General features: G+C 37.3%; 1 protein-coding gene across 10 annotated transcripts in view; it reads right to left on the bottom strand.

Annotated features, from left to right (window-relative positions):
* The window catches only part of PPP1R12A (protein phosphatase 1 regulatory subunit 12A), a 120368-nt gene that overhangs the window by 72609 nt on the left and 23491 nt on the right, over positions 1-24268 (bottom strand). For all 10 annotated transcript variants that reach the window (XM_058673224.1, XM_058673219.1, XM_058673220.1 and 7 more), the window contains exon 2: positions 1980-2110. In XM_058673224.1, the coding sequence (XP_058529207.1) occupies positions 1980-2110 (131 nt within the window). The remainder of the gene's footprint in view (positions 1-1979; positions 2111-24268) is intronic.

The following is a 24268-nucleotide window of genomic DNA, read 5'->3' on the forward strand; positions in this document are numbered from 1 at the left end:
ATGGCCAAAGCTGGACCAGATCAAAGCTAGGAACTTCCTCCATGGCTCCCACATGGGTGGCAGAGACCCAAGGATGTGGGCTGCCTTCTACTGCTTTCCCAGATGCATCAGCAAGGCACTGGATTAGAAGCGGAACAACTGGAACAGAAATTGGTACCCACAGGGATGTAGAGCGGGTTCAGTGGCTTAACTGGTTGCAGCACAATGCTGGTTCCCACTGTTTTCTATTTTGAACTGGATTCAACTCAATAAAACAACATCCACCACCAAAAAAAGCCAAGAAGCCAACAGCAAAAACAAACAAACAAAAACAACAAAAAACAAAACAAAACACACCTAAAAACCATGAACTTAAATACTCCATTTATATCCCAGCCATAAATTCAAACTACCTACAGAAAGCACATACCTAATCAGTTTTGAGCACAACAGATCACATATATTTGCACAGCTACTGTAAAGTACATGTTCTCAAGTATGTCCTCCAAAAACAAATAACTAATAGTTGGCTTACTGATAATATTAGCAACTGTAACAAATGGTCTACCTTTTCTCATATTTACTTATGGGCATTAAAAAGCTTAATTATGTCAGGTATGTATTTTTCCCAGCTACAATATAGACAAAATCAAGGTAAGAAAAATCCTTATGAGGAAATATGCAGTGTCAGGGGGATTCAGGGAAGAGATTTTCTTCTTTGGTAGACATAGAACATGAAAAAGATATTTTCTAATTCATTTTCACTTTTGATTTTGTTCCAAGGCATGGATAGGTAAAAGCAATTATGCTGGAGTTGTGGTAATCAACCTGTGACCATAATATATGCTAAAAATACAAAGCCCACATGTGAGAAATTCAGAAAAAGAAAAAACTGAAAAACAGGCCTTTGCTTACATCACTGGGCAGTTTAATAAACCTGAATGTTCTTTCTCTAAATGTATTATCACATAGGAGAGTACTTCACAAAGTTCACAGGAAAATGGTAACTTACTTGTGGAGCTAAAAGCTCATACACAATTTTATTCATAATATGAATTTCCTATAATTTTCCTGAAGAATGTTCAAATGCATGGATTTTAAATTTTTATATCAAAATATCTAAATTTCATTTTCCATGAACTTTTTTTGAAGTATCTTCATATATTAAGCATATGTAGCCTTCATATCACTTTAAATTGGATATTCTTTAACAGCAACAGACACAGTGGGTCCCCAGTTCACATCAAGTCTATGCAAACAACTCACCTAGAATAATTACTGCCTTTTCAAACACAGAAATCAAAAAAGAAAATATAAATTTTATGCTATGTTTAAATATGAAGAATGAAGTTTCTATTTTCCCAAAGAAAACAAAGATAATCATCAAAAATTAATGCATGCTGTGTATATCCTATGTGTCATATATTATGGTTGGTGGATTGTTTCAGTTAAGCCTCCAGCACATCTAGTAAATGCCATTCTCATTTTATAGAGCAGAAAATAGAAGCCTAGAAAAGTTGAACAACTTGTTAGGGTCATGCCCCTGCAGAGTGGCTGAAAAGGCCATCATGATAATCTATTTCACTAGATTCCACAGCAGAAGTGTCTGAAATTGATGCATAGCTGCAGATAAATGCAATTATTATTATTTTTTTCTCTGATGAAAAGGAGATCTAAGTCCTCTACTGACCAGAAAAAGAACAGGAAGAAGGCAAAGAATTTTTTTTTTTTCTGGAAGGAGACAAGGACGGAGAATGTGGTAACAGTATTATAAAGTACCAAAGGCCAAAGAAGCAGGAGAGACAGGAAGAAGCACTAACCTTGAGGGGTTTCAAACTAGAAACCCAAGAACCACTATTTTCTTTTCTGGTTAGAATAGTTTTGATAATGACAGAAGAGTCACTCATTTACTTTAAGTAATACAGTCTATAATAATGTCTGGTCTCTAAAAATAACATTAGGGATAAAACAAACAAACAAAAACCACAGAACTGGCTTACTCTGCAATATCGAGATATCCACAGGAAGCAGCTGCATGTAGTGGTATCCAGCCTTCATTATCAGGTTGATTAATATTTGCTCCATTTTCTACCAGAAACTTCACCATGTCAACATTATCATCAATGCAAGCCTAGAAACAAAAAGAAAGCATGACCAGAAAAATGACAATCAATAATGCAATAATAGAATAAAATTTCTAATTTGTAGCTTTTATAACATAAATGCTTTTTGCAAAACCATCTGCTATTATCTTGATCATGTGGCCATCAATAAGTGAATGATATTAACCCTCCTTGTTTAGAAATGCACAACAGTGCTGTGTTTAATTAGGTCATGGGCATCCAAATTGTTAAACATATTAAAATAAAAACAACTGAAACACCACAATTAAGTATAAATAACACACTGACAGCAATGGTTCAGAGTATGTGGAGTGTTGCCTGGGGGAAGGGAGAATCCTTAAGGAGTTGCTAGTAGGAATAATACTTGCAAAAAATACCAACATGTCATTTCCCCCCTTCACTTTGCTGACCAGTGTACTTCAATTTACTAAGACCCGATTTCCAGCTAATATCATGGGGAAGCAGTGGAAGATGTCCCAAGTGCACTGGTCCTTGCCAACCACATGGGAGACGTAGGTGGAGTTCCACTGTGCTATCTTTGACCATGTGTTGTGCCATATGGGGAGCAAATCAGCAGGCAAGAGTCCCACTCCCTCTCTATAACTGTGGCTTCGAAATAAACAGAATAGGTCTTCAAAAAAAATTACTGATTTACTGATTTTATATGAAAAGTACAAATCTCCCATTCACCAGCTTATTCACTAACTGCCAGTCATACTTGATGCTGTAGCCATGAATCTGGAAGTCAATATGGTTTTTCAAGTGGGTGGTAGGGGGTCCAAGTTTTGAGCTATTATTTACTGCCTTCCTGGGTAGGCATTAGTAGGAAGCTGGAATCAAAGCCAGTATTTGAGTCTGAATTGAGGCGAGATGGGATGTGGATGTTCCAAGTGATGCCTTAATTATTACCTACCTACACCAATTTTAGCATATGTTCTGCTGAAGCAAGCATACTACCTACCTACAAACATGCATCCCTTAGCACGTTTTTTTAACATTCTGTAGAACAAAATGGGAAGTGTACATTAAATCGCTTCTTCCAAGTTTGATGGTTGTTTTTAGAAAAGCATTGTGCTACAGAGTTGCAAGTTAGACTAACCACTTTTTCCATGAAATATTCTTATTATATAACTACAAAACATGATTAACCTAAATTCAAATTCTAACACTTTCTTGAAAATAAAGAAATGAGTCAAACAAATCAATCAACAGTACGTTCATTACCAATGACAAATTCAAGCTGTCAAGAGAAAATAAATTTTAATTGAAAAATGCTACTTTTCACATCAGTATTATTTTAAAATAAATATCCTAAATACCCATCTCAACTTCTCTTATTACAATTTTGGTGCATACCAACTACAGAAATAAAACCTCACAATGATTTTCAAAAATTCCTAGAAGTTATAAACAGGACCTGAGACAAAGTTTGGAGCACCACAGCCCTACAGTTTACAGGAAGGGAGCTTTTACCAATACGCTGTATAAGGTGGTATGATTTGTATATATTATCCTCACAAACCCCTCTTAATGTACTCATTGTTCTGTACAGTTGCTCCTCAAATCACTAGGCTCCAAGAACAGTGAGTCCCTTTCTATTCTAGCCCAGTATCTTTGTTCTTTCTGTTCTATCAGGCATGCTCTGTACCCATATCCAAGCACGGTGATTCCTTCCATCACAAGTTTCAAGAGATAAGTTTCAGTATAGATGTTTCTACTCCAGAAAGGTCCTGTTCTTACATTATGTCTACTATACTTTCACATTATTGATAACACCAATATCCATAATTGTCTCATTATTATTTATTTTCTAAAAGATTATATTTATTTGAAATCAGAGTGAGGGAGACAGATGGGGAGACAGAGAGCTCTTCCATCCACTGGCTAACTCAGATGCCCAACAGGTGCGTCTAGACCAAGCCAAAGCCAAAGCCAAGAGCCAGGAATCTTCTTTGTGTAACAAACATTGGTAGCAGGGACTCCCAAGCCATCATCTGCTGCTTCCCAGGCCTATTATCAAGGAATTATATTATTAGCTATCTATTAGCAAGGAAGTAGAGTAGCTAGGATTCCATCATGCACTTTGGTATGGGAAGCATATGGCCAAAGACACAACTTAATAGGATGTGCCACAATGCCTGTCTTTCATTTCTACTTATTTTCTGTCTCTACTAGAATGTAGCCTTTGGAGAAAAATGAACATTTACCTTCCTCAAGACTGGAGATGCAACAGGTTGGGTATGCTGAAAGCTACCTACAACTAATAATTATTTAATGTATTTTTAATGTATATTCTTCATTCAGTCACCAAAAGCATTTGAGCAATGTATTGTACTACAACTTTATAAGAGTTATGTCACTAGGAGATGAAAATTTCCCAATTCCATTATTACCCTACAAGACCATCATCATATACACAGTTTGCCCTTACTACATGGTGGCGCAAGAGTGTAATAAAGACTGAGCACCCAAAATTATGGTTCTGGGGCAGGCATTTAGCCTACAAGTTAAGATGTCTGCATCACATATCAGACTGTCTGCAATGGATAAATATCCAGTCCTGACTCCATCTCAGAAGTGATGGCTCAAGTAATTGGGTTCCTGCCACCTACATGAGAGTCCTGGATTGAGTTCTGTGCCCCCAAGCTTTGGCCAGGCTGAGTTCCAGCTCTTGTATGCATTTAAGAAGTGAACCAGTAGATGGATGTTCTCTCTTCCTGTCTGTCTGAATCTTTCTGGAAAAAAAAAACTGTACAAATGAATAAATTTTAAAAGTATTTTTTTAAATTTAAAAATAGTTCAAACAGTGGCTGGAATTATGGCAACTGTGTAGGATACTGGCATTCCATATAAACTCTGTTTGGAGTCCTGATTGTTTCACTTACAGTTCAGCTCCTGAGAGAGCAGTGTAAGATGACCCAGGTGTCTGGGTCCCTGAGGCCACATGGGAGATCCAGGAGATGTCAGCTCCTGAGTTCAGCCTGACACAGCCTAAGTCGTTGTGGCCCTTGTGGGGGTGAACCAGCAGATGGAAGATGCTCCTGTCCCACCCAAATCACTGTCCACCCCCTAATTCACCATGTAATCTGCTTCTCAAGTACACCAATTTATGATTAAATTAGAAAATTGGTTCCAACATGTTCTACTACATATAATTAGCATTACCTTCATCTACCCACCCCATTAAAAGGAGCTAAAGCTTGTACTTTAACACCTAATCAGTACTGAGCCTCCAAAGTCCTATTCTGTTTATGCTTTCAAAATGAAACTATTTTCCAGGAAGAGGAGGGCAGCATCAACAACAATAATGAGAAACAGTACATGAGAGCGTAACTGACACAGAAAACAGCTTAAGTGCCATTTTACCCAAAAACAGACCAGTATGGGGCTGGCTGATCAGATTTAACAAATCAGTACTTTAACTAAACAAGTGAAGTCTACTAACAAGACATTTTTTCAGCAAGGCTATTCAATATATCAAAATTACAAATTACTGTACCACCATTCTGATTCTTACCTGTTTTATTTTGCTCCATTCCACTTTTCGCCACTGCATGCTACATGTGTTTTTTATTTGTTTACCGCCCTCACTTCCATGTATGAGGATTTCGTAAAACCAGGAATTATGTTATATCCCACTAAATTGCAGGGTTTTTTTTTTTTGCATATGGTAGAAACTCAATCAATGAACAAGAAAGCTAAGACTCAAAGAAATTAACTAGCTTAAAGGAATCACATAACCATAAAAAGAGAGATGAGAAGAATGTCACAGATGCCTAAAATTCCAAAAAGTAAGCTTTTTCCACACTTAACATACTGCTTTTTTTTTTTCCTAGTTCACCAATGCACTTCTCACCTATCTGAAATCTCCACAACAGGATACCACAAGTTCTAGGGATTTTGCAAGTGCTTTACAAAGAAAACCAATTTTCCCTTCCTGACACAGAAGCAGAAATGTTTTCAGGAGCAATTCCCTAAGAAATATTTATGTCACAAAAAATATTAGCCAATTAACAAGTAAAAGCTGAGAGGGAATCAGAGCTTTTGGCTCTAGATTTGAGTTCTAGTTCTACCACAAATCTTGTTGACTGTGGACAAGTAAATTAATCTTAAGGGATTTTCCACATCTTCCTTCATCTTTCAATAGAAGGGAAGAATCGGGGGCTGTATCACTAGAATTCCTTATAATTTCCAACAAGTTTAAGTAACTTGATGTCAGCGTCAACACACCCAGAACATTTCTTATACAGGAGATGACAAACATAATACAGGTTATATTCAAATGGACTTTACTTTTATCATCTCAGGGAAAAAAACACAAACAACTTTTTTTCCCCACAGTGGTTAAAAGAAAAAAGCAGAGATTCAACAGCTATCTAAGAGAAGAAGAAATACCAACATTCTATTATGTCAGAAAGCTAAAGACTCACAATGACTTAAAATAGCATTAGATTTACTTAAAAGCATAATCACTCACTTTATTATCCTTTACTCCCAATGTTCTACCACAAGTATCCTGATTTTTATGAACTACTTGATAAATATATACAACAATTTTTAAGTAAAGAATGTGTATTAAGAAATCAATTCTAATGAAATGACATGGAAGAAATGCCCACAAAATGCTGTTTTTTCAAACAGATTAATCAACTATTTTTCCAGACATAATTCCAATTTTACTAAAAGATTTTCACACACAAGACTAAACAAAAATTTCATGAAGGTAACTCACTTGTTGTGAACCTATAACTTCTATTTTCCTTAAATTTTCACTTTCAAAACATCTATAATAAAAAGCAAGTCCAAAACCACTTAAGTGAAAAATACTAAATCTATTTTATGTAATGCAAAGAACAAAACTTGCAGGTGAAAGCATGAAATTCACACAGCCACTTCAGGAAACCATTTAAAGAGTATCTACTGAAAGGTGAAATGGACAAGCAAATGAAGTAAGCTTCGAGCTTATGCATGCGTAGGGGGAGATACTACCCATGTAACAATCCTATTTGTTGGAAAAATACCAAATAAAAGGAACAAATGTCTATTTCCATCAACATGAATGAAGCACATAAGCATTCAGATGAGTAAAACAAGGCAGACATGAAAGGAAATACACTGTAGGCGCGAAGCTCGGAGTTAAATCTGGGGGTGGGGGAACACGAGGGACACAAAGCAGCTTTTCCAGGACTGCAAATGTTCTTTATCTTTCTTAGGGTCATCCTACATATCTTATAATGTATATTACATCTCAATTTAAAAAGTAAAAATTTAAAAAGTTGGCCACTATTTACTTATAATCTAACTATAACTGCCAGTTTAAAGACACTTCATTTATCTTCCTCTAAATTGTACATGCTAAAATATGTATCTAACTTTTTTTTAAAGATTTATTATTATTGGAAAGCCGGATATACAGAGAGGAGGAGAGACAGAGAGGAAAATCTTCCATCCGATGATTCACTCCCCAAGTGAGCTGCAACGGCCGGTGCTGCACCGATCTGAAGCCAGGAACCAGGAACCTCTTCCAGGTCTCCCACAGGGGTGCAGGGTTCCTAGACTTTGGGCCATCCTCGACTGCTTTCCCAGGCCACAAGCAGGGAGCTGGATGGGAAGTGGAGCTGCCGGGATTAGAACCGGCGCCCATATGGGATTCGGGGCGTTCAAGGTGAGGACTTTAGCTGCTAGGCCACGCTGCCGGGCCCTATGTATCTAACTTCTATGAGCAACAAATATCAAATGGAATCTCTTTTTAAACTGAGAACGTGTAAATATTCTGAACATTTAGGAACTGGTGTTGTGGCATAGTGGGAAAAGTCAATGCCTATGCTGGAATCCCATATGGGTGTTGGTTTGTGTCCCAGATGCTTAACTTACAATCCAGCTCCCTGCTAATGGCCTGGGAAAAGCAGCAGTAGATGGTCCAAATATCTGGACCCCAGCAACTGATGACATACAGATCAAGCTACTGGTTCCGGCTTCTACCTGGCACAGTGCTGGCTCTGTTCACTCTGGGGAGTGAACCAGCAGATGATCTCTCTATGTAATTCTCATTTTCAAAATAAATAAATACATTTAAAAAAATTATGAAAAGCTTTTTTTTGGCTGAGTGTCCAAGAATTTATTTATTTTTATTATTTAATAAGGACATGCATTTAAAAATAATTACTTTATTTATTTATTTTTAATTTGAAAGAGAACACGGAAAACGAACAAGAACTTCCACATGCTTATTTGCGGCCTAACTTCCTACAACAGCCAGGCCTGGTCAGGCCAAAGTTCATAGTTAAGAACACAATCCAGGTCTCCCACATGTGTGGCAATGACCCAAGGACTTGAGTCATCATCTACTACCTTCTAGGATACGCATTAGTAGAGGCATAGGAGTCAGGACTTAAGACTAGGCACTCTGGTATTGGATGTGGGTTTCCTAAGGACTTAACCAGCTCACCCCTCACATATTATTTTTTAGGTTAAATATCCCAATTTTTGTTTTAGTGTGAATATTTTACTTAAATGTGAAACGTTCAAGTGTATGTTATTTTACCAAACTTTTTTTTTTATTAATTACATTGCATTATATGACACAGTTTCATAGGCTCTGGGATTCACCCAACCCTTCCCTGTACCCTCCCCCAATGGTGGATTCCTCCACCTTGTTGCAGTATTACAGTTTAAATTCAGTCAAGATTATGTCATTACAAGCATACACCAAGCACAGAGTCCAGCATCTTATTGTCCAGATAAATTCAATGGCTTCTTAGGAAGACCATCTCTGCTCTGAAGGTAGAGCCGGCAGAATATCATCCTGATTATTAAAAGCCCCAACATTGGTCCCGGCGGCGTGACCTAGCGGCTAAAGTCCTCGCCTTGAAAGCCCCAGGATCCCATATGGGCGCCGGTTCTAATCCCGGCCGCTCCACTTCCCATCCAGCTCCCTGCTTGTGGCCTGGGAAAGCAGTTGAGGACGGCCCAATGCATTGGGACCCTGTGCCTGCGTGGGAGACCCGGAAGAGGTTCCAGGTTCCCGGCATTGGATCGGCACGCACCGGCCCGTTGCGGCTCACTTGAGGAGTGAATCATCGGACGGAAGATCTTCCTCTCTGTCTCTCCTCCTCTGTGTATATCTGGCTGTAATAAAATGAATAAATCTTAAAAAAAAAAAAAAAAATAAAAGCCCCAACATAACATCAACAACAATCCACCATGGTGGGAGGGTTTGGGGAGGGGTGGGGAGAACCCAAGTATCTATGTAACTGTGTTACATAATACAATGTAATTACTGAAGTTAAATAATAAATAATTAAAAAAAAACAATTTACAACATTATGGAATTAATTAAAGTGGTATTGAGTATCCAAAATGTTAAAAAAAAAATGCAAGTTCTTAACCACATCCTGTGATTACTTCATCGACATTTCAATTTTAGTTTATACACAGAACTGGCTGCCATACACCTTAAAATGCCTATAACATACTATTCAGCTGTCTCATGTCTATTTTCATTTTAGTATTTAGCAGTTTATAGTGCTGAAGCATAATTTTTACTGAACTTGGCAGGTTTTAGGATAGTCTAAACTGGCTTATAACTCTAACAAGGCATATGTCAAGAATTGAGGTGCAGAACAGTTTTACAAGGGGTGTGCACAGAAATCTTCATACCCTAGTAAGAACTAATCTTTGTGTCCTACCTAGTAAAGTATGTGTGAATTCATGCTGACCGTTTCCTGTTTGGTTCTAAGCTTTCCTTGTTGTTCTCTATCTATTCTAATTTTTGTTTGTTTTGGGGGGTCTCCGGAATGACCCTGATGGTCATTGCAAGAGAGGGTGGGGATCCAAAGTGGAACTAAGTAAGGACCAGAGAAAGCTCCTCTCCCTAGTCCCGAAAAAGTTTACTGTTCTTCTGTTTCTGCAGATCGCTTAGGGCTCCTGGCTGTTGTTCCAATAACCTTGGATCCTGCGAGGAAGGATTTGGGCTTCTTCCATCCCATGTGGTAGATCCAAACGGGGCTGGGTGACCTTATAAATACCCCAATTCTTTACACCAGTCTTCAAATGACCTATACTACACAAGCTATGCCCCATATTCCTGGGTTACAAGGCAGAAAGAGGCCACATTATAATGCACAACTCAGTCCAGAAATTTAAAAATACAGGCCATAAATAACAATAAAACGTAAGGAGTACAACACTGGTAAAAGTACCAAAATATCATTGTACAACAGATATTTTTGTGACTAACAGAATCCACAGAGGTCCCAATAAGGAAGTATGTTTTTCAACAAGGTTTTGGGGATTACGTAGTTCAACTAGCAATCTAATTAGCAAGAACCTCACTAAGTAAACAAACTGTATAAAAATAATAAAACAAAAAACAAGTTGGTCATTCCTGGTATTCAGTTCACGTAAGCTACAAAAATAGAAGATCTGAATATAATGAAAAGACAGTTGAATTTGTAGTATAGGCTTTTAAAACTTTCCTGTCACACTAATTACTCTGCAAGAGCAGGTGAAGGAAAAGATACTGCAGAAAGCTGGGTGACAGCTGAAAAAGAGTTCAGAGCTTTTAAGCAGAGGGTCGATACGATCAAACCAATACTTCAGAAACACCAAGGAAGACATTAAACAGATATATAGAACTATATATTTAGAGAAATGTACAAGGCTTAACAAAATATCAGATATGAAAAGTAAGGGAATGTGGAAAAGCTATTCATACAGATACATACCACAGATTCAAGCAGCAGTTTGTGGATTTTTTTTTAGTATTGCATATGCTAATTTACAAGTGTCTGTATATTTCTCTAACCAAACAGTTTTGGAGCTTTGAAAAATGAAAGATGAAAATACAAACTTGGGTATTTTCAAATTGGGGAAATCTATATTGGAGTAATAATTAAAACAGGACTGAAAATCACTAAGAGAATATAGAAAAATGACTAATACATTGTCAAAAGGAGAACAAATTATGTTCAATTATATGTGGAATTTTATTCAGTCAGCAAAGAACTATAAAGTTCAAAACGCTATGTAGTGTGGAAGACAAATACACTCACACAAAAAAGCAACCAGGCCAACACAACTATCCACATAGGAACAAGTGAAAAAAATGTTCCTGTGTGTAAAAATGCAAAGTTGAACATGCTGAGATGCAAGGAAAGCAAAATCCAGCATAGATTTATTTACCATCTTAGGAGCAATACCTCGATACTGAAGACAAAAGATTTTTAGGGCAAATGGTTAATTTTTAAGTTTCTCCATTTGAAGAAACTGATTACTCTGTTTGAAAACAATATACAGTAATATTCATCAATAAATATTCTAATTATGATTTTACATGCTTGTACTTTAATTCAATCAATCACCAGCAAAAATACCAAATCAGTCAATACTAAACCTGCCAGTTCTTTCATATATTTTGTTAGGAATAAATCAAACACCAAAAGCACTATCACAAAATACACATTATACATGAACCTCAAGTTCATGGAGTAAATTATTCAAACTCTTCTCCTAAGCATTTTCATAAAGCATGCAAAAGAAACTGGCAAGGCATGCTCATAGAAATATTCCTGCTAAGAGAATCAAAAGCCAACACATGCAGCACATTTAAAGACACATGACTTGCTGACTTAAAACATTTGACAAAATTCAATCAGCTTATTGAGCCATATAAGGAAAGAAAGAGAAGAACTCAAATATACTTCCAAAGTCTTATCTGACACAGTTTTTCTTGAACCCCTGGCTACATGAAGAAACATTTGTTATTTAATTGCAGGTACAGGCAGAGCTGTCACCTTAAACTGCAAAATAATTCAACAAACTAATTCAAGTACATAAATTTCCTGCTTTTTTTCTTCTGTTGTTGTTTTTGTGGTTCTGTACACCTTTATAAGGAAAAAGTGGCAAAGCCTGGTAGCAAAGAGTAGACTGAAAAGGGCCACACGGTGCTCAAGTCCATGGCTTCATGACAGATTCTGAGTGAGGCAATGGAGTTTGAAAAATGTTTAGTTCACTTCTAAAAGAGATCAAGTCAAATATATCTAGCAACTATGTAACTGAGCAAAATCATTCCCACAGAATTTCTGGCATATCAAATAAATTATGACATTGTTATTTCATGAAAGTGCTTTTGTTAAAAGTACAGACTGCAAAGCCAGAATTGTCTGGGATAAATCCAGTTCTGCAACTCGATGGCTACATGTTCTTGGGTGTCCTCATCTTGTGTGAGATTTTTTTCCCCATGGAAAATGAGAATAACAGTACCTACCACCTCAAAAGTTTATTATGAGAAGCATATAAAGTAATACACATACCACAGAGTATTACTGTTGAACAGTTACATGCTATATTTACATAATTACATAGTCCATATGCTAAATGCTCCCCGTTCAGTTTTCCCTTGATATTCTTTTCCATGTCTTCATCCCTTAATAAACTAACAAAGATAAACAATACAGAATGATCGAATATTCCTTTTAAGTCTGACCTATCAAACATTTCTAAGATAATTATGCTTTAAAACATGATCTAGGAACTTAAAGATCACAAATTGCCTTTAAACAAACTTTTCTATAAACTTGATCATACAAATTACATTTGGTACAGAAAAATAAAGAAAATATTTTGTTGTTTATAAGTGTTTATTATAGCAATTTGGGTGAAAATTGGAATAATGAATTATGAAAAATGTAATCTGTGCCTAATCATTAGCAACACAACTAGTTATGAATAGGTAATTGACAAATTAATTTGAATGAAGAAATTCTCAAGTAAATTTTTACCTGACAGAAATAACTCTCCATCACTGACTCCCAGGAAGAAGTTCAAACAGCAGGAGAAAGCATTTGGTCGCGACAGTCTCAAAAGCAGTCCATGTCCCAAACATTTAGTGTGACACAGATGTCAGTATGTTTAAAGAAGAACTGGACTGTAAAATGTCAAAGCAATACTTTTGTTTTGTTTTAAAGAAAACAGAATATGAACATTTCAAATGAGGAAATATGGGTATGGTTTGTACAGGAAAGACAATAAGAACTCCAACCAGTACTTCTATACTAAATAAAAAAACAAAACAAAATAAAAAGCACTTTGGGGTTATACTAAAAACTGGCAAACAAGTTAAATGCGTAATTTTAGGAGGCCATCTTTTACATTTAGCTGTGAAAACAAGTAAGAGTTCAGTGCTGAATTTAAGCTCTCCCATCTTTCTATTCTTACCAAGCAGGTGGAAAAATATAAATGTAAAAATGAAAACATGCCCATGTAAGCCATACATTCAAATGATAAAATGATGAGAACAATACATCTCAAACACGGATGAAATTATGGAAATTCCTTATTTAGACAAAGAGAAGCTCAGGCTATGTTTTGTTTTTCAGAGACCACAGGAGACAACAGACTTGACAATGAAAATCTGACATTGTTGCTGACTGAATGAACCTGACATGGCCAATAGAAACTAGAAAAAAAAATCTGAAAAGCGCATGCGTGTGCCTGCATGCAAAGACTTAATGGCGTTTCTTACAGGCGCTGGTTTGTGTCTCAGTTGCTCCTCCTCTAATCCAGCTGCCTGCTAATGACCTCGGAAAGCAGTGGAGGATGGCTCAATTTTAAGGCCCCAGTGTCACATGAAGACACGAAAGCAGCTCCTGGCTTTGGTCTGAACCAGCCCAGCTCATGGTGACCATTCGGGAGGTAAGCCAGGAGATCAAGAACTCTTTTTCCCTGCTCTACAAATAAACCTTAAAACAAACAAACAAACAAACAAAAACCAGTTCTCTGACTTATGAAACTTCCCAGATACTAAAGAAAGCAGAAGCAAAGAATAAAAATTTGAAGAAAAAAGTACATGTACTGCTTAAATATTCACTCAACAAACATCAGTACTTGAATAACAGCGAAAACTGGAAACTAAACATGTAAAGATTAAAAGATGTCTGTGAGGCCAGCACTGTAGAGCAGTGGGTTAAAGTATCACCTGTAACACCCACGTCTGGCAGCCAGTTCACCAGTTAAGACACTTACTGGCTCCTTGGCTTCCCACCCAGCTTCCGGCCACAGTGCCTGGGAAAGGGACAGACTGGGAAGGCTGAAATACGTGGGTTCCTATCATCCAAACGAAGACACAGAGTTCCTAGCTCCTCATTTCAGTATGAAGAGTAGAGCAGTGGATGGAAAATCGTATGTCTTCGTTCATTCTTGTTCTCTCATTCTACCTTCAAAATAAACCAATCCTTTAAAAATATCATTATTGGTTCTTGTTACATAACTCTGTAATTTTCTGTATTGATAAAGATGAAGGAAGTAGTGAGTAAATCCAAACTTTTTCAGAGGTCAAACTTTAAGAACCTAGTAAGGGAACAGTTTTTCCTCTGGGGTATAGATTTCCTAGAAATATCAAAGAAACTGAAAGGATCATTTTTTCATAACTTTCACCAACTGCCTACTATGTACAGCATGCTGAGCTATCCATTGTGGTACAAAGACCAGCACCAGAAGGTATACTTTCCCTGTTACCCTTATACACAGTGTCTGGCATACAGCCAATGCATAATAAATGCTCCTAAAAAAATGCATAGAAACTACTCCTTAACTGAGAGGCATTTGTAAGCTAGTGTGTACATACAACTGGTAAGTACTTGGTGAGACAGGTTGTCTTTACTCCTGTTCCATGTTTCCAGCCTTCTAAGGGATATATTAGCAAGAAATGATTTCAGAACAAAACCCACTACTTTATGATTCAATTAGTGGCCTAGCAGCTAAAGTCCTCGCCCTGAATGTGCCAGGATCCCATATGGGCGCCAGTTCTAATCCCTGCAGCCCCACTTCCCATCCAGGTCCCTGCTTGTGGAATGGGAAAGCAGTCGAGAATGGCCCAAGCCTTGGGACCCAGTACCCACATGGGAGACCTGGAGGAGGTTCCTGGCTCCTGGCTTAGGATCAGTGCAGCACCGGCTGTTGCAGTCACTTGGGGAGTGAATCATTGGACAGAAGATCTTCTTCTCTGCCTCTCCTCCTCTCTGTACATTTGACTTTCCAATAAAAATAAATAAACCTTAAAAACAAAACAAAACACAGGAACCAGAGACAAAAGGAGACAGGAAGGAAACAAATAGAACAAATGTCGTTCCATGGAAACAAGTATAAAATGGAAAACTGGATTTAAGGTGGTAATTACTTTTGAGTAAAGAGTGTAGCGGGAGAAGCAGGTTTAACAGAACCTTTTCTCCAAATAAACACTACTTTTCCTAGGGCATTTCTACATGTGCCAGGGGACCACAGTAAACATGACACGCATCCACTCTTCAATCCCGATCAACAATCTCTCTCTTGCCAACAATCCAAAAGATAAGAACTGGTAAAGTCAGCATTTTAAGCCAGCAGAGCGGCTTTACTCTCTGTACTCCTAACCGGCAGGCACAGCAGCAATAGCAGCACCAACAGCTGCTTCGACAAAGGTAAAAAAAACGAACAAGCCAAAATAATTTGGTCCCATTTATTAAAACTTCAAATGAACATACAACTTCATTCTAGGAATTTATTTTATGTCTATATTTACTGATGTGCAAAATGTTATAAGCATTATCAATCAAAGCCTGATAAATGTAAGACTGAAAACAATTTAAAACTCCTCAATAATTATAATAACAAAATCAGTCTGTGAGCTAACAAAGGTGTCATCAAAGGGAATTTATGAGCTAACACACAGAACAAATCTCTGGACGCTTTGTCAAATGAACAAAACGTAAAACATGAGTAGTTTGTAATCAATGTGTTAAAAATAAAACTGAAATAATGTATACATGCTTGCACACTTACATATTTGCTTCTATATCACAGGATATGTGGCAGATGAACTATACTAGAGTTGAAAGAGAACGAAGTAAAAATGAATATTATCCTAGTATTTCTTTGTTGGTTGTCAATGTTGCTGTCCTCTATTAAGGTAACAGGAGTTACACGACAGAAAAGCCTAAGCAAATAATATTTTCATTTTGAAAAAACATTTATTCATTTGTTTCGAAGTCAAAGATAGACAGAGGGATAGAGAAAGAGGAGACCCCCATCCACTGGTCCATTCTTCAGAAGGTACACTGGCTGGGGCTAGACTAGGTCAAAGCCAGGAGCTTCATCAGGGTCTCCCTAACACAGGCAGCAGGACCCCAAGGCCTTAGGCCATCTTTTGCTGTTTCTCCCCAGCCATTAGCAGGGAGCTAGACTGGAAGTGGAGCAACTGGGAAAACCAACCAACAAGCACACAGGATGCCAGCATCACAGGCAACAGCTTTGAGTGCGTTGGCACAGTGCCAGGCCGTTTATTTTCACCTTGTTACCATCAGTGCAATCTGTACTTAGTTGTGCAACACACACAAAATAACCAGGCCTACTTTAAGCTTTCTTTTTAAAAAGTCATTAAATTATATAACCAACAGCATGTAAGGTTTCATAATATGGCATTAACATTCAAGCTTAAAATTACTATCACAAGTATTCCTTCCCCTAGCGAGAAAGACTACCACTGTATAGAAAGTTCTTAGGAATTTAAGCTACTGTGGCAATAAAAGCATCCAAGACAGCATTGAAGACCATGTAAAATGCACTTTTTGTTTAGCTTCTTTCTTTCATTTTGGCTTGGTAATTAATGTTTTACTCAGTCTGAAAGCTAAATCTTGACCATACAAGGCTTTGGGATTTTCATAGATGGAAAGCTGAGGAAAAGTCCAATCTTAGCACCTTAAAACACAAGAGCATAGGTACTGAACTACCATGGGAATATTATTATTTTCTTGTGTTTTCACATAAATTATCATAAATAATACCAAAAATGTTCCTCCAAACACCATCAAATTCACAAAGCTTAAACAATAAAAAGAGCAAATATAAATCATTATAATTTTCTTAAAACTAATCTTTAATGGAAATCTTTCTGAAGTCCATTATGTGTTTGTCATTTTAAATAGTACCAAAACACAAGTTAACTTTTCTCTATTAACCCATAGCATCAATAATAAACACCATGCTATACAATACTGCCCTGATATCCAATAATTTAGGCAACAATTATGCAGACAAAGTGATATGTAATATGCTCTGGAAAAACGTTTGCTTTTACTTTAAAAGAATTTATTTTATTTTTATTGGAAAGTCAGATATAAAAAGAAGAGGAGACATACACTCCCCAAGCAGCCTCATTAGCAGGAACCAGGAGCCCATCGGAAGCCTCCTGTTCCAGGTCTCCCACACCGGTGCAGGGTTCCAACCTTTGGGTCATCCTCAACTACTTTCCCAGGCCACAAGGTGGGAACTGGATGGGAAACAGGGCTGCCAGCACATGAACCAGCACCAATATGGGACCCCGGCATGTGCAAGGTGAGGACTTTGGCTATTAGTCTACCGTGCTGGACCCAAAATGTTTGCTTTTAATAAGTTTTCTGCATTCATCTTGTTTTCAGCTATCACTTCTTAAAGTTTTATGACAGCATCCTATCTCCCATTCAAAATTGCGGCTCCTAGTTTGGCAAACATTTAAAACCAAAAGCAGTTGAAAATAAGTGCATTCAAAAACCTTATGAGCACTTCCCCTGAGTAAAGTAAAAGTAAGTAAATGACTGGATCCCAAACTGATGGTTCAGCTGTGTGGATAATGCTTACTTCTTGGTTACTATTTAGTTCAGGAAGTTTCCAATATGAGGAAAAATTTACTAGAGAAATTATGGCAAGTAAATGTAGAGGATGGACCTATATTCTGTTAAACTATTTTAAAAAGAAACTAATAAATGTTATTGCCAATGTTCTCTTTTCATGAAGGTAATGAAGAGTGATTATACAAAAGTAATCCCACAGGTAATTTCAGAACTTACAGAAGAAATGGTTGCTACTCCAAGAAAATGTTAAAAGAACGTGAGTTGAGTATTTCTAAATTACTTAGCAGAAAACACACTAAAGAAACTCATTTTATAAAACGGAGTAATGTATAAAGCTCAAAGGAATAGCCCTGATACAAATCCAATAGTTTTATCTAAAATATCTATTCCATGTTAATAAGAACACATTGTATATATAATATACAAGGGAAACCCAAAAGCTCTATTTTATTGCAATAGTAAACTTCTTCCAGAAAACACCTTTCAGAAGACCAAAACCCATTTATTTACTTATTTCGCCTCGCCAGTTTGCTAACTATTCAGACATTTCAGCAACTGCTGTACACCTATCACTTCAGAATGACAGTAAATGTATGTGGGGCATACAAAAATGAATGATGACTGATACAGATCCTTTTAAAAATATGTAACTTTTAACAGAAAGCCAAACAGGAAAGAAATGACCTTTGTTTAGTTTGCCAAGTGCTGTATTTTGTACAAGTTCAGAAAAACAGGTAATAAACAAAACAGGAGCAAGGTTTCTAACAAAAACCTAATCTATGTCTTTAAGGATGAAGAAATGATGGTGAAAAACAAGTGTTTAAAATGGGACAGGGAACAAAGGGAATCAGTATATTAAACAGACAGCATTTAATTCTCCTTGAGGGTCACAAAATGCAAAAACAGGGCAAGATTGGAGAGAATTGCAAAGATTTGGCTGGCCCAATTAACCAGGCAAAGGAACCTAAATTGATTTTGTACAAAACTTCAAATATGTACAGTTAAGAAGAAAAATCCCAGAGACTTTCCCAACACTGAAATCACTGCTATTTAAATAGCCATCAATACAAAGTTAAATCTTTGTTTTATTGAATATACAATCCAGAAGTTACAATATTTTTTTGGCCATTTTTTTCCTTTCATTTGCAAAGGATTTACTGACGTCCTTTCACTGGAAACTGTTCCTAATCCATTTATGATGTTTCCATTAAATTAACCTTGATCTTCTCTCAGGTGTGTATGACAACACACCTGTTCTATCTGGCACCAATTCCAATACAAATGCAAACACATACAACTAAAATTAAGAAGTTGTGCTGAGTTGTTTGTAAGATAAGTCAATAATCTATTATTCTACCCAGCTAATGGTGCACATATATTTTAGATTATCTTGAAAATGATCACTTCTCAGCCTTTTGGCTAAGATCAAGTGTAGATTATCTTCAAAATGAAAACCCAAGTGAAACATTTTTGTTGAGATGCAGAGTCAAAGAAAATGAGGTTTGAAGAATGTACTCCAGGCTTCAAGTTTATGTGATCAGGTGAAGGATGATGCCACCACTTTCAAATACTTTTTACCTCAAAGACCTTAGAATTCTGAACATAGTACCCATTCACCATTCTTTTACCCCTCCAAGCTCAACTGTTTTGCCCTTAGTATGAACTATGGGTTCTTTCTCAGGTCTAATGCTTTCCAGTTAATCATTCAGTGTCTTTAAATACCTTCTATTTCAATTACAAATTTCTTGCAATTCTTTGGCAATTTGCAGGACTCAATATAATCCACCTGCTCTTTGTACTTATATGCAGATGTTAACATTGTCCACTATAAATTCACTCTAAGCTCACTCTAATATTCTACTATCAGTTTTCCAAGTCTCCATTTTTTCCTTATTCCATTAAAATTAAGTCTCACTGCCCTACAATGCCATTTATGATAAATACCCAACAGTTGTGCAATTTATACAAAAAGACATCTAAAAATGGTCAATGGCAATTCTCTATGGTCTCTATCTATACTACACGTTCTTCTACCTTCACAATCCCATTCTCCTTTCACTTTGGTATAGAGACCATTCAAACAATAAATTCCAAATCACTTCTTACATAAATCTCTTCTATTCTTTCATCTTCATGTTCCAATTTTTTATCTTAATGATTCAAAAAGCTAAACTAGTTGCTAGTCCAATTCTTAATTGTTCTTCTAATGTTGATCTCTCCTACTTGCCTACGCATCTGATAATACCAATGTCTACACAAAGGGCCCTTCTAGATCCTAAAAGCTACATAAATAAAAGCATGGATATATGTCATTATTGTACCTTCCATGTACCTTTTCCCTCACATTTTTATGAAAACGTTCATACAGCAATTATGAAAGAATTATACTGTAAACACCAATATATCTATATCTAGATTCTATTACAAATGTTATTACTTGCTTTAGTACCCATCTCATCGATTTAGTCATTTCATTATACATTCATTAATATACTTTGCAGTGCAAACAGAACAATTATTTACAATGCACACATTTTATTTTTTATTCCTTTATTTCATTTATTTGAGATACAGGAAGGGAGGGGAAGAGAGAGAGGAATATGAGAAGAGACAGAGAGAGAAAGAACGTTCCTCACTCTGCTAGTTCACTCTTCCCCAAAGGCCCACAACAACTAGGGTTGGGATAGGCTGAAACTGACAGCCAGGAATCCATTTACCACATTATCAATTTTTGCCTTTCAGAGTGCATTTCTGCTGGGAACTGGAACAGGAAGCAGAATCAGGCTTAAACCCAAATGTCCCGATACAGGATGTTAGTTCCTGAAGTGATAGTTTAACCATTAGGTAAAACACCTGCTACAGAATGTTTTATCTTTTTATCTTGGGTAAACATAAGAAATGGGATTTCTAGGTTAGGTGTGTGCTGACTTTTACAACAAATACATAAGCATCTCCACAAAAATAAATTGTACTAATTCACATCTCTACCAACAATGTTAGTTCTAGCCGCTCCTCATCTTTGATGATGTGGATTTTTTTTCTTTCATTGTAGTGTGCTGATTAAGCTACAACCTCCCTGCCTCTCTCACTTACCATCAGCATTGCATAGCACTTATCTTATGCATAGTAACTGGTGTTTACTTGCTTGATTCCACTACATGATACAGTTCTTGAAACTATGAACTTATTTTTGCCATCATTTTTCATCTACAATATTAACAACGGAGCATTCTGCACATACTGAAACAAAGACAATCACTTTAACTGAATTGTTTAATAAAATTTTTTTGATCTTTCTAGACTGAATAGGCCAGGAGAAAAGAAGTCTAAAGGCACATATGTGAAACAATACTACAGATAATCAAGGAAGTGCAACTACCCTGATTTTATTCAGTGCCTGCTTAAATATAAATCATCGTTAAAGCACTTATCATGCTATCTGGCCTACAATGGTGTCATAACTAGACACATACGCAGAAAAAAGTACGGAAATAGCTGTTTCATGTAAGTTCCACAACAGCAAGAACTTTTGTCTGCTATGTTCATCAATAGCTCCTGGTATGTACCACATAAAAGCCATGTAGACATTTGTTGCATATGCATATTTCCATCACTGTGCATTTTTAATAAAAGGCAGGGGTGGACATTTAGTCTAGCAGTTAGGAATTCAAAATCCCATACTGGCGTGCCTGAGCTGCGCTCCAAATTACAACTTCTTACTAATGTAGTAGGTGACAACTCAAGTCCCTGTCACCACCAAACGAACCTAAATTGAGTTCCCGGCTCCCAGCTTCAACCTCGACTGATTTGGGCATTTAAAATGTGAACTAGAAAGAAGTACTGTCTCTAAAAATAATCAGAAGAAAATTTAGTTGTAGTGAACTTACATAATGAACAATTTTTAAGATTTATTCTTATTGGAAAGGTAGATTTGCACAGAGAAGCAGAGACAGGGAAAGATCTCTGTCTACTGGTTTACTCCCCCAAGCGGCTGCAATGGCCGCAGAGGGGCCAATCTGAAGCCAGGCACCAGGAGCTTCCTTCTGGTCTCCCATGTGGATGCAGGTCCCAAGGCCTTGGGCCACTTCTACTGCTTTCCCAGGCCACAAGCAGGGAGCTGGATGGGAAGAGATCAGGACACAACCCGGTGCCCATATAGGGATCTAGGGACTTGCAAAATGAGGATTTAGCCACTGAACCATTGCCCTGAACCCAAAGCACATAAAAAAAAAATTGATTTATTTGAAAGACACAGTTAGCGAGGGAGAGACAGAGATATTCTATCCTATGGTTCATTTCCCAAATGGCCAAAGCCAGGAACTAACAGCTCCTTTATATGAGTACAGGAATAGAAGAAATCGGGTCAAATTCTACTGCCTTCTCAGGCATACAGCAGGGATCTGGACTGGAAGTAGAGCAGTCAGAACTCGAACTAGTGACCATATGAGATGTCGGTGTCACAAGCAATGGCTTTATCCATAGTGTCATAACACTGACCCCACAACATAGTATTTTACAGCTATAGTTTAAAGTGTCTTATAAATAATATTTTGGGGGCCTAGTGCAGTAGTCTAGTGGCTAAAGTCCTTGCCTTGCATGCTCCAGAATCCATATGGGCGCCAGTTCTAATTCCAGTGGCTCTGCTTCCCATCCAGCTCCCTGCTTGTAGTGCTGGTTCCAGGCTCCTGGCTTTGAATTGGCTCAGCTCTGGCCACTGCAGTCACTTGGGGAGTGAATCAGCAGACAGACGATCTTCCTCTCTGTCTCTCCTCCTCTCTGTGAATCTGACTTTCCAATAAAAATAAAAATAAATCTTAAAAAAAAATATTCTTGAATATATCCTCTACATAAAGGTTTAGGATTCTGTGCAGGACTGTAAAATATTTTCCAAGGTGTATCTTCCTGTAATGTGAAATGGTGATTCACTCTAACTTAATTAGCTGACTTAAGAAAACAAACTCTGAATTAAAAGGGTAGATTCCTGCACAGTAAGCCCTTATACACCAGAACAAACCAGCACTCAGTACGAATAAAAGAATTATCCATTTGTTAAAAACCTCAGTTTAGGACTGGTGCTGTGGCATAGCTGGTTAAATCACCACTTGTGTTGCCTTCACCTCATATCAGAACATCTGCATTTGGTCCAGCTCCCGGCTATCGTGTCTGGGAAAGAAGTAGCAGTTTGTCCAAGTACTTGGGTCCCTGTCACCAATGTAGGACATCTGCATGGAGGTCTTGCTTTCTGTCTTCAGCCTGACCCAGCCTCAGTCACTGCAGCCATTTGGGGAGCGAATCAGCAGATGGAGGGTCTATGTCTCTCTCCCTCTGCTGTTACCACGCCTTTCAAATAAAAAAGCATATCAATATTTAAAAAAAATTGGTCTACCACTGCCTTTGGTATCTATACATCAAATAAATGAGGGAGAGCAATTTCCGAACATCCAATTACTTTCAAAGAGTTACTAAGATGAAGTCTTCATATGGGCCATTATGAAGATATTCATTCATACTCTTACTTAAACACTCCCTGAACAACTAACTGGCAAACAATATGCTAGGTACTGTGCAAGGTGCTGACATTATAAAGACAAAATCAAGGAACGTATATTTTAGTGGAACAGAGGGCCAACTAAAAAAATCCTGCAATGTCGGATATAATATAAGGCTACAATCAGGAGACCAGGATAAGCTCCTGGGAGTGTGTGTCTGCTTGAGGGACCTGACCATGTGAGTCTGAGGAACAGGAATCATACCTGAAGGAAAACTTCAGTAATGAAGATGGGATGAGCCAGTGTTCCCCAGAGCAACTGCCCCTTTCAGCAAGGCTTCTGTGGTTACTGAAGGATCTCTGGGTGCTGCTGTGTTAAGGTATCTGAAGCACTTTCAGTTCTTGGTAATTATAAAAGCACCAGAAAAATTCACACATGGCTTGTTGTATGAGCAAATGCTTTAATTTCTTGTGAAGAGATATAAAAGTGAACTTGCATTAGGCTGCTTTTCCTTGATGTTTGAGTGATGCTATTATCAAAAAAAAATCACACAGGACAACTGCATGCCTGCTTGAGAGGTAAATATCACCATGCAGTTAATAACTGTTATTTACTATCTGAATCTGGGGGAAAGGGCAGGGAGAAAGGGAGGGAATGATGAAAAGAAAAAGGAAAGGAAGCAAAACTGGATTGTGATCTAAGAAAAGTCAAAGATTTTTAAAATTTAATCACTTGACAATTGCTTACTGAGAACTTCTTATAAGCTACTCAGTACAATAAGTGCTTGGATTTTACTGTTTGAGAAATAAACAAACAAATGCATAATTACATATTGAGAAGAGACATGAAAGAACAGGGTACTAACAAGGCAAGAGAGCTAGAATGAGTAAGTTAGACAAGAAATCAGGGAGAGCTTCTTCAGGGGAGTTACAAAATGTAAAAGAATAAACAGCACTTAGGCAAGCGAAGACGAGGGTAAGGAGCAGAGAGGCTGTACCAGGAGAAGGAAAAACACGCAAGAGCTGCATATATG

Source organism: Ochotona princeps, chromosome 15 (genome assembly GCF_030435755.1).
Source record: "Ochotona princeps isolate mOchPri1 chromosome 15, mOchPri1.hap1, whole genome shotgun sequence".
NCBI lineage: Eukaryota > Metazoa > Chordata > Mammalia > Lagomorpha > Ochotonidae > Ochotona > Ochotona princeps.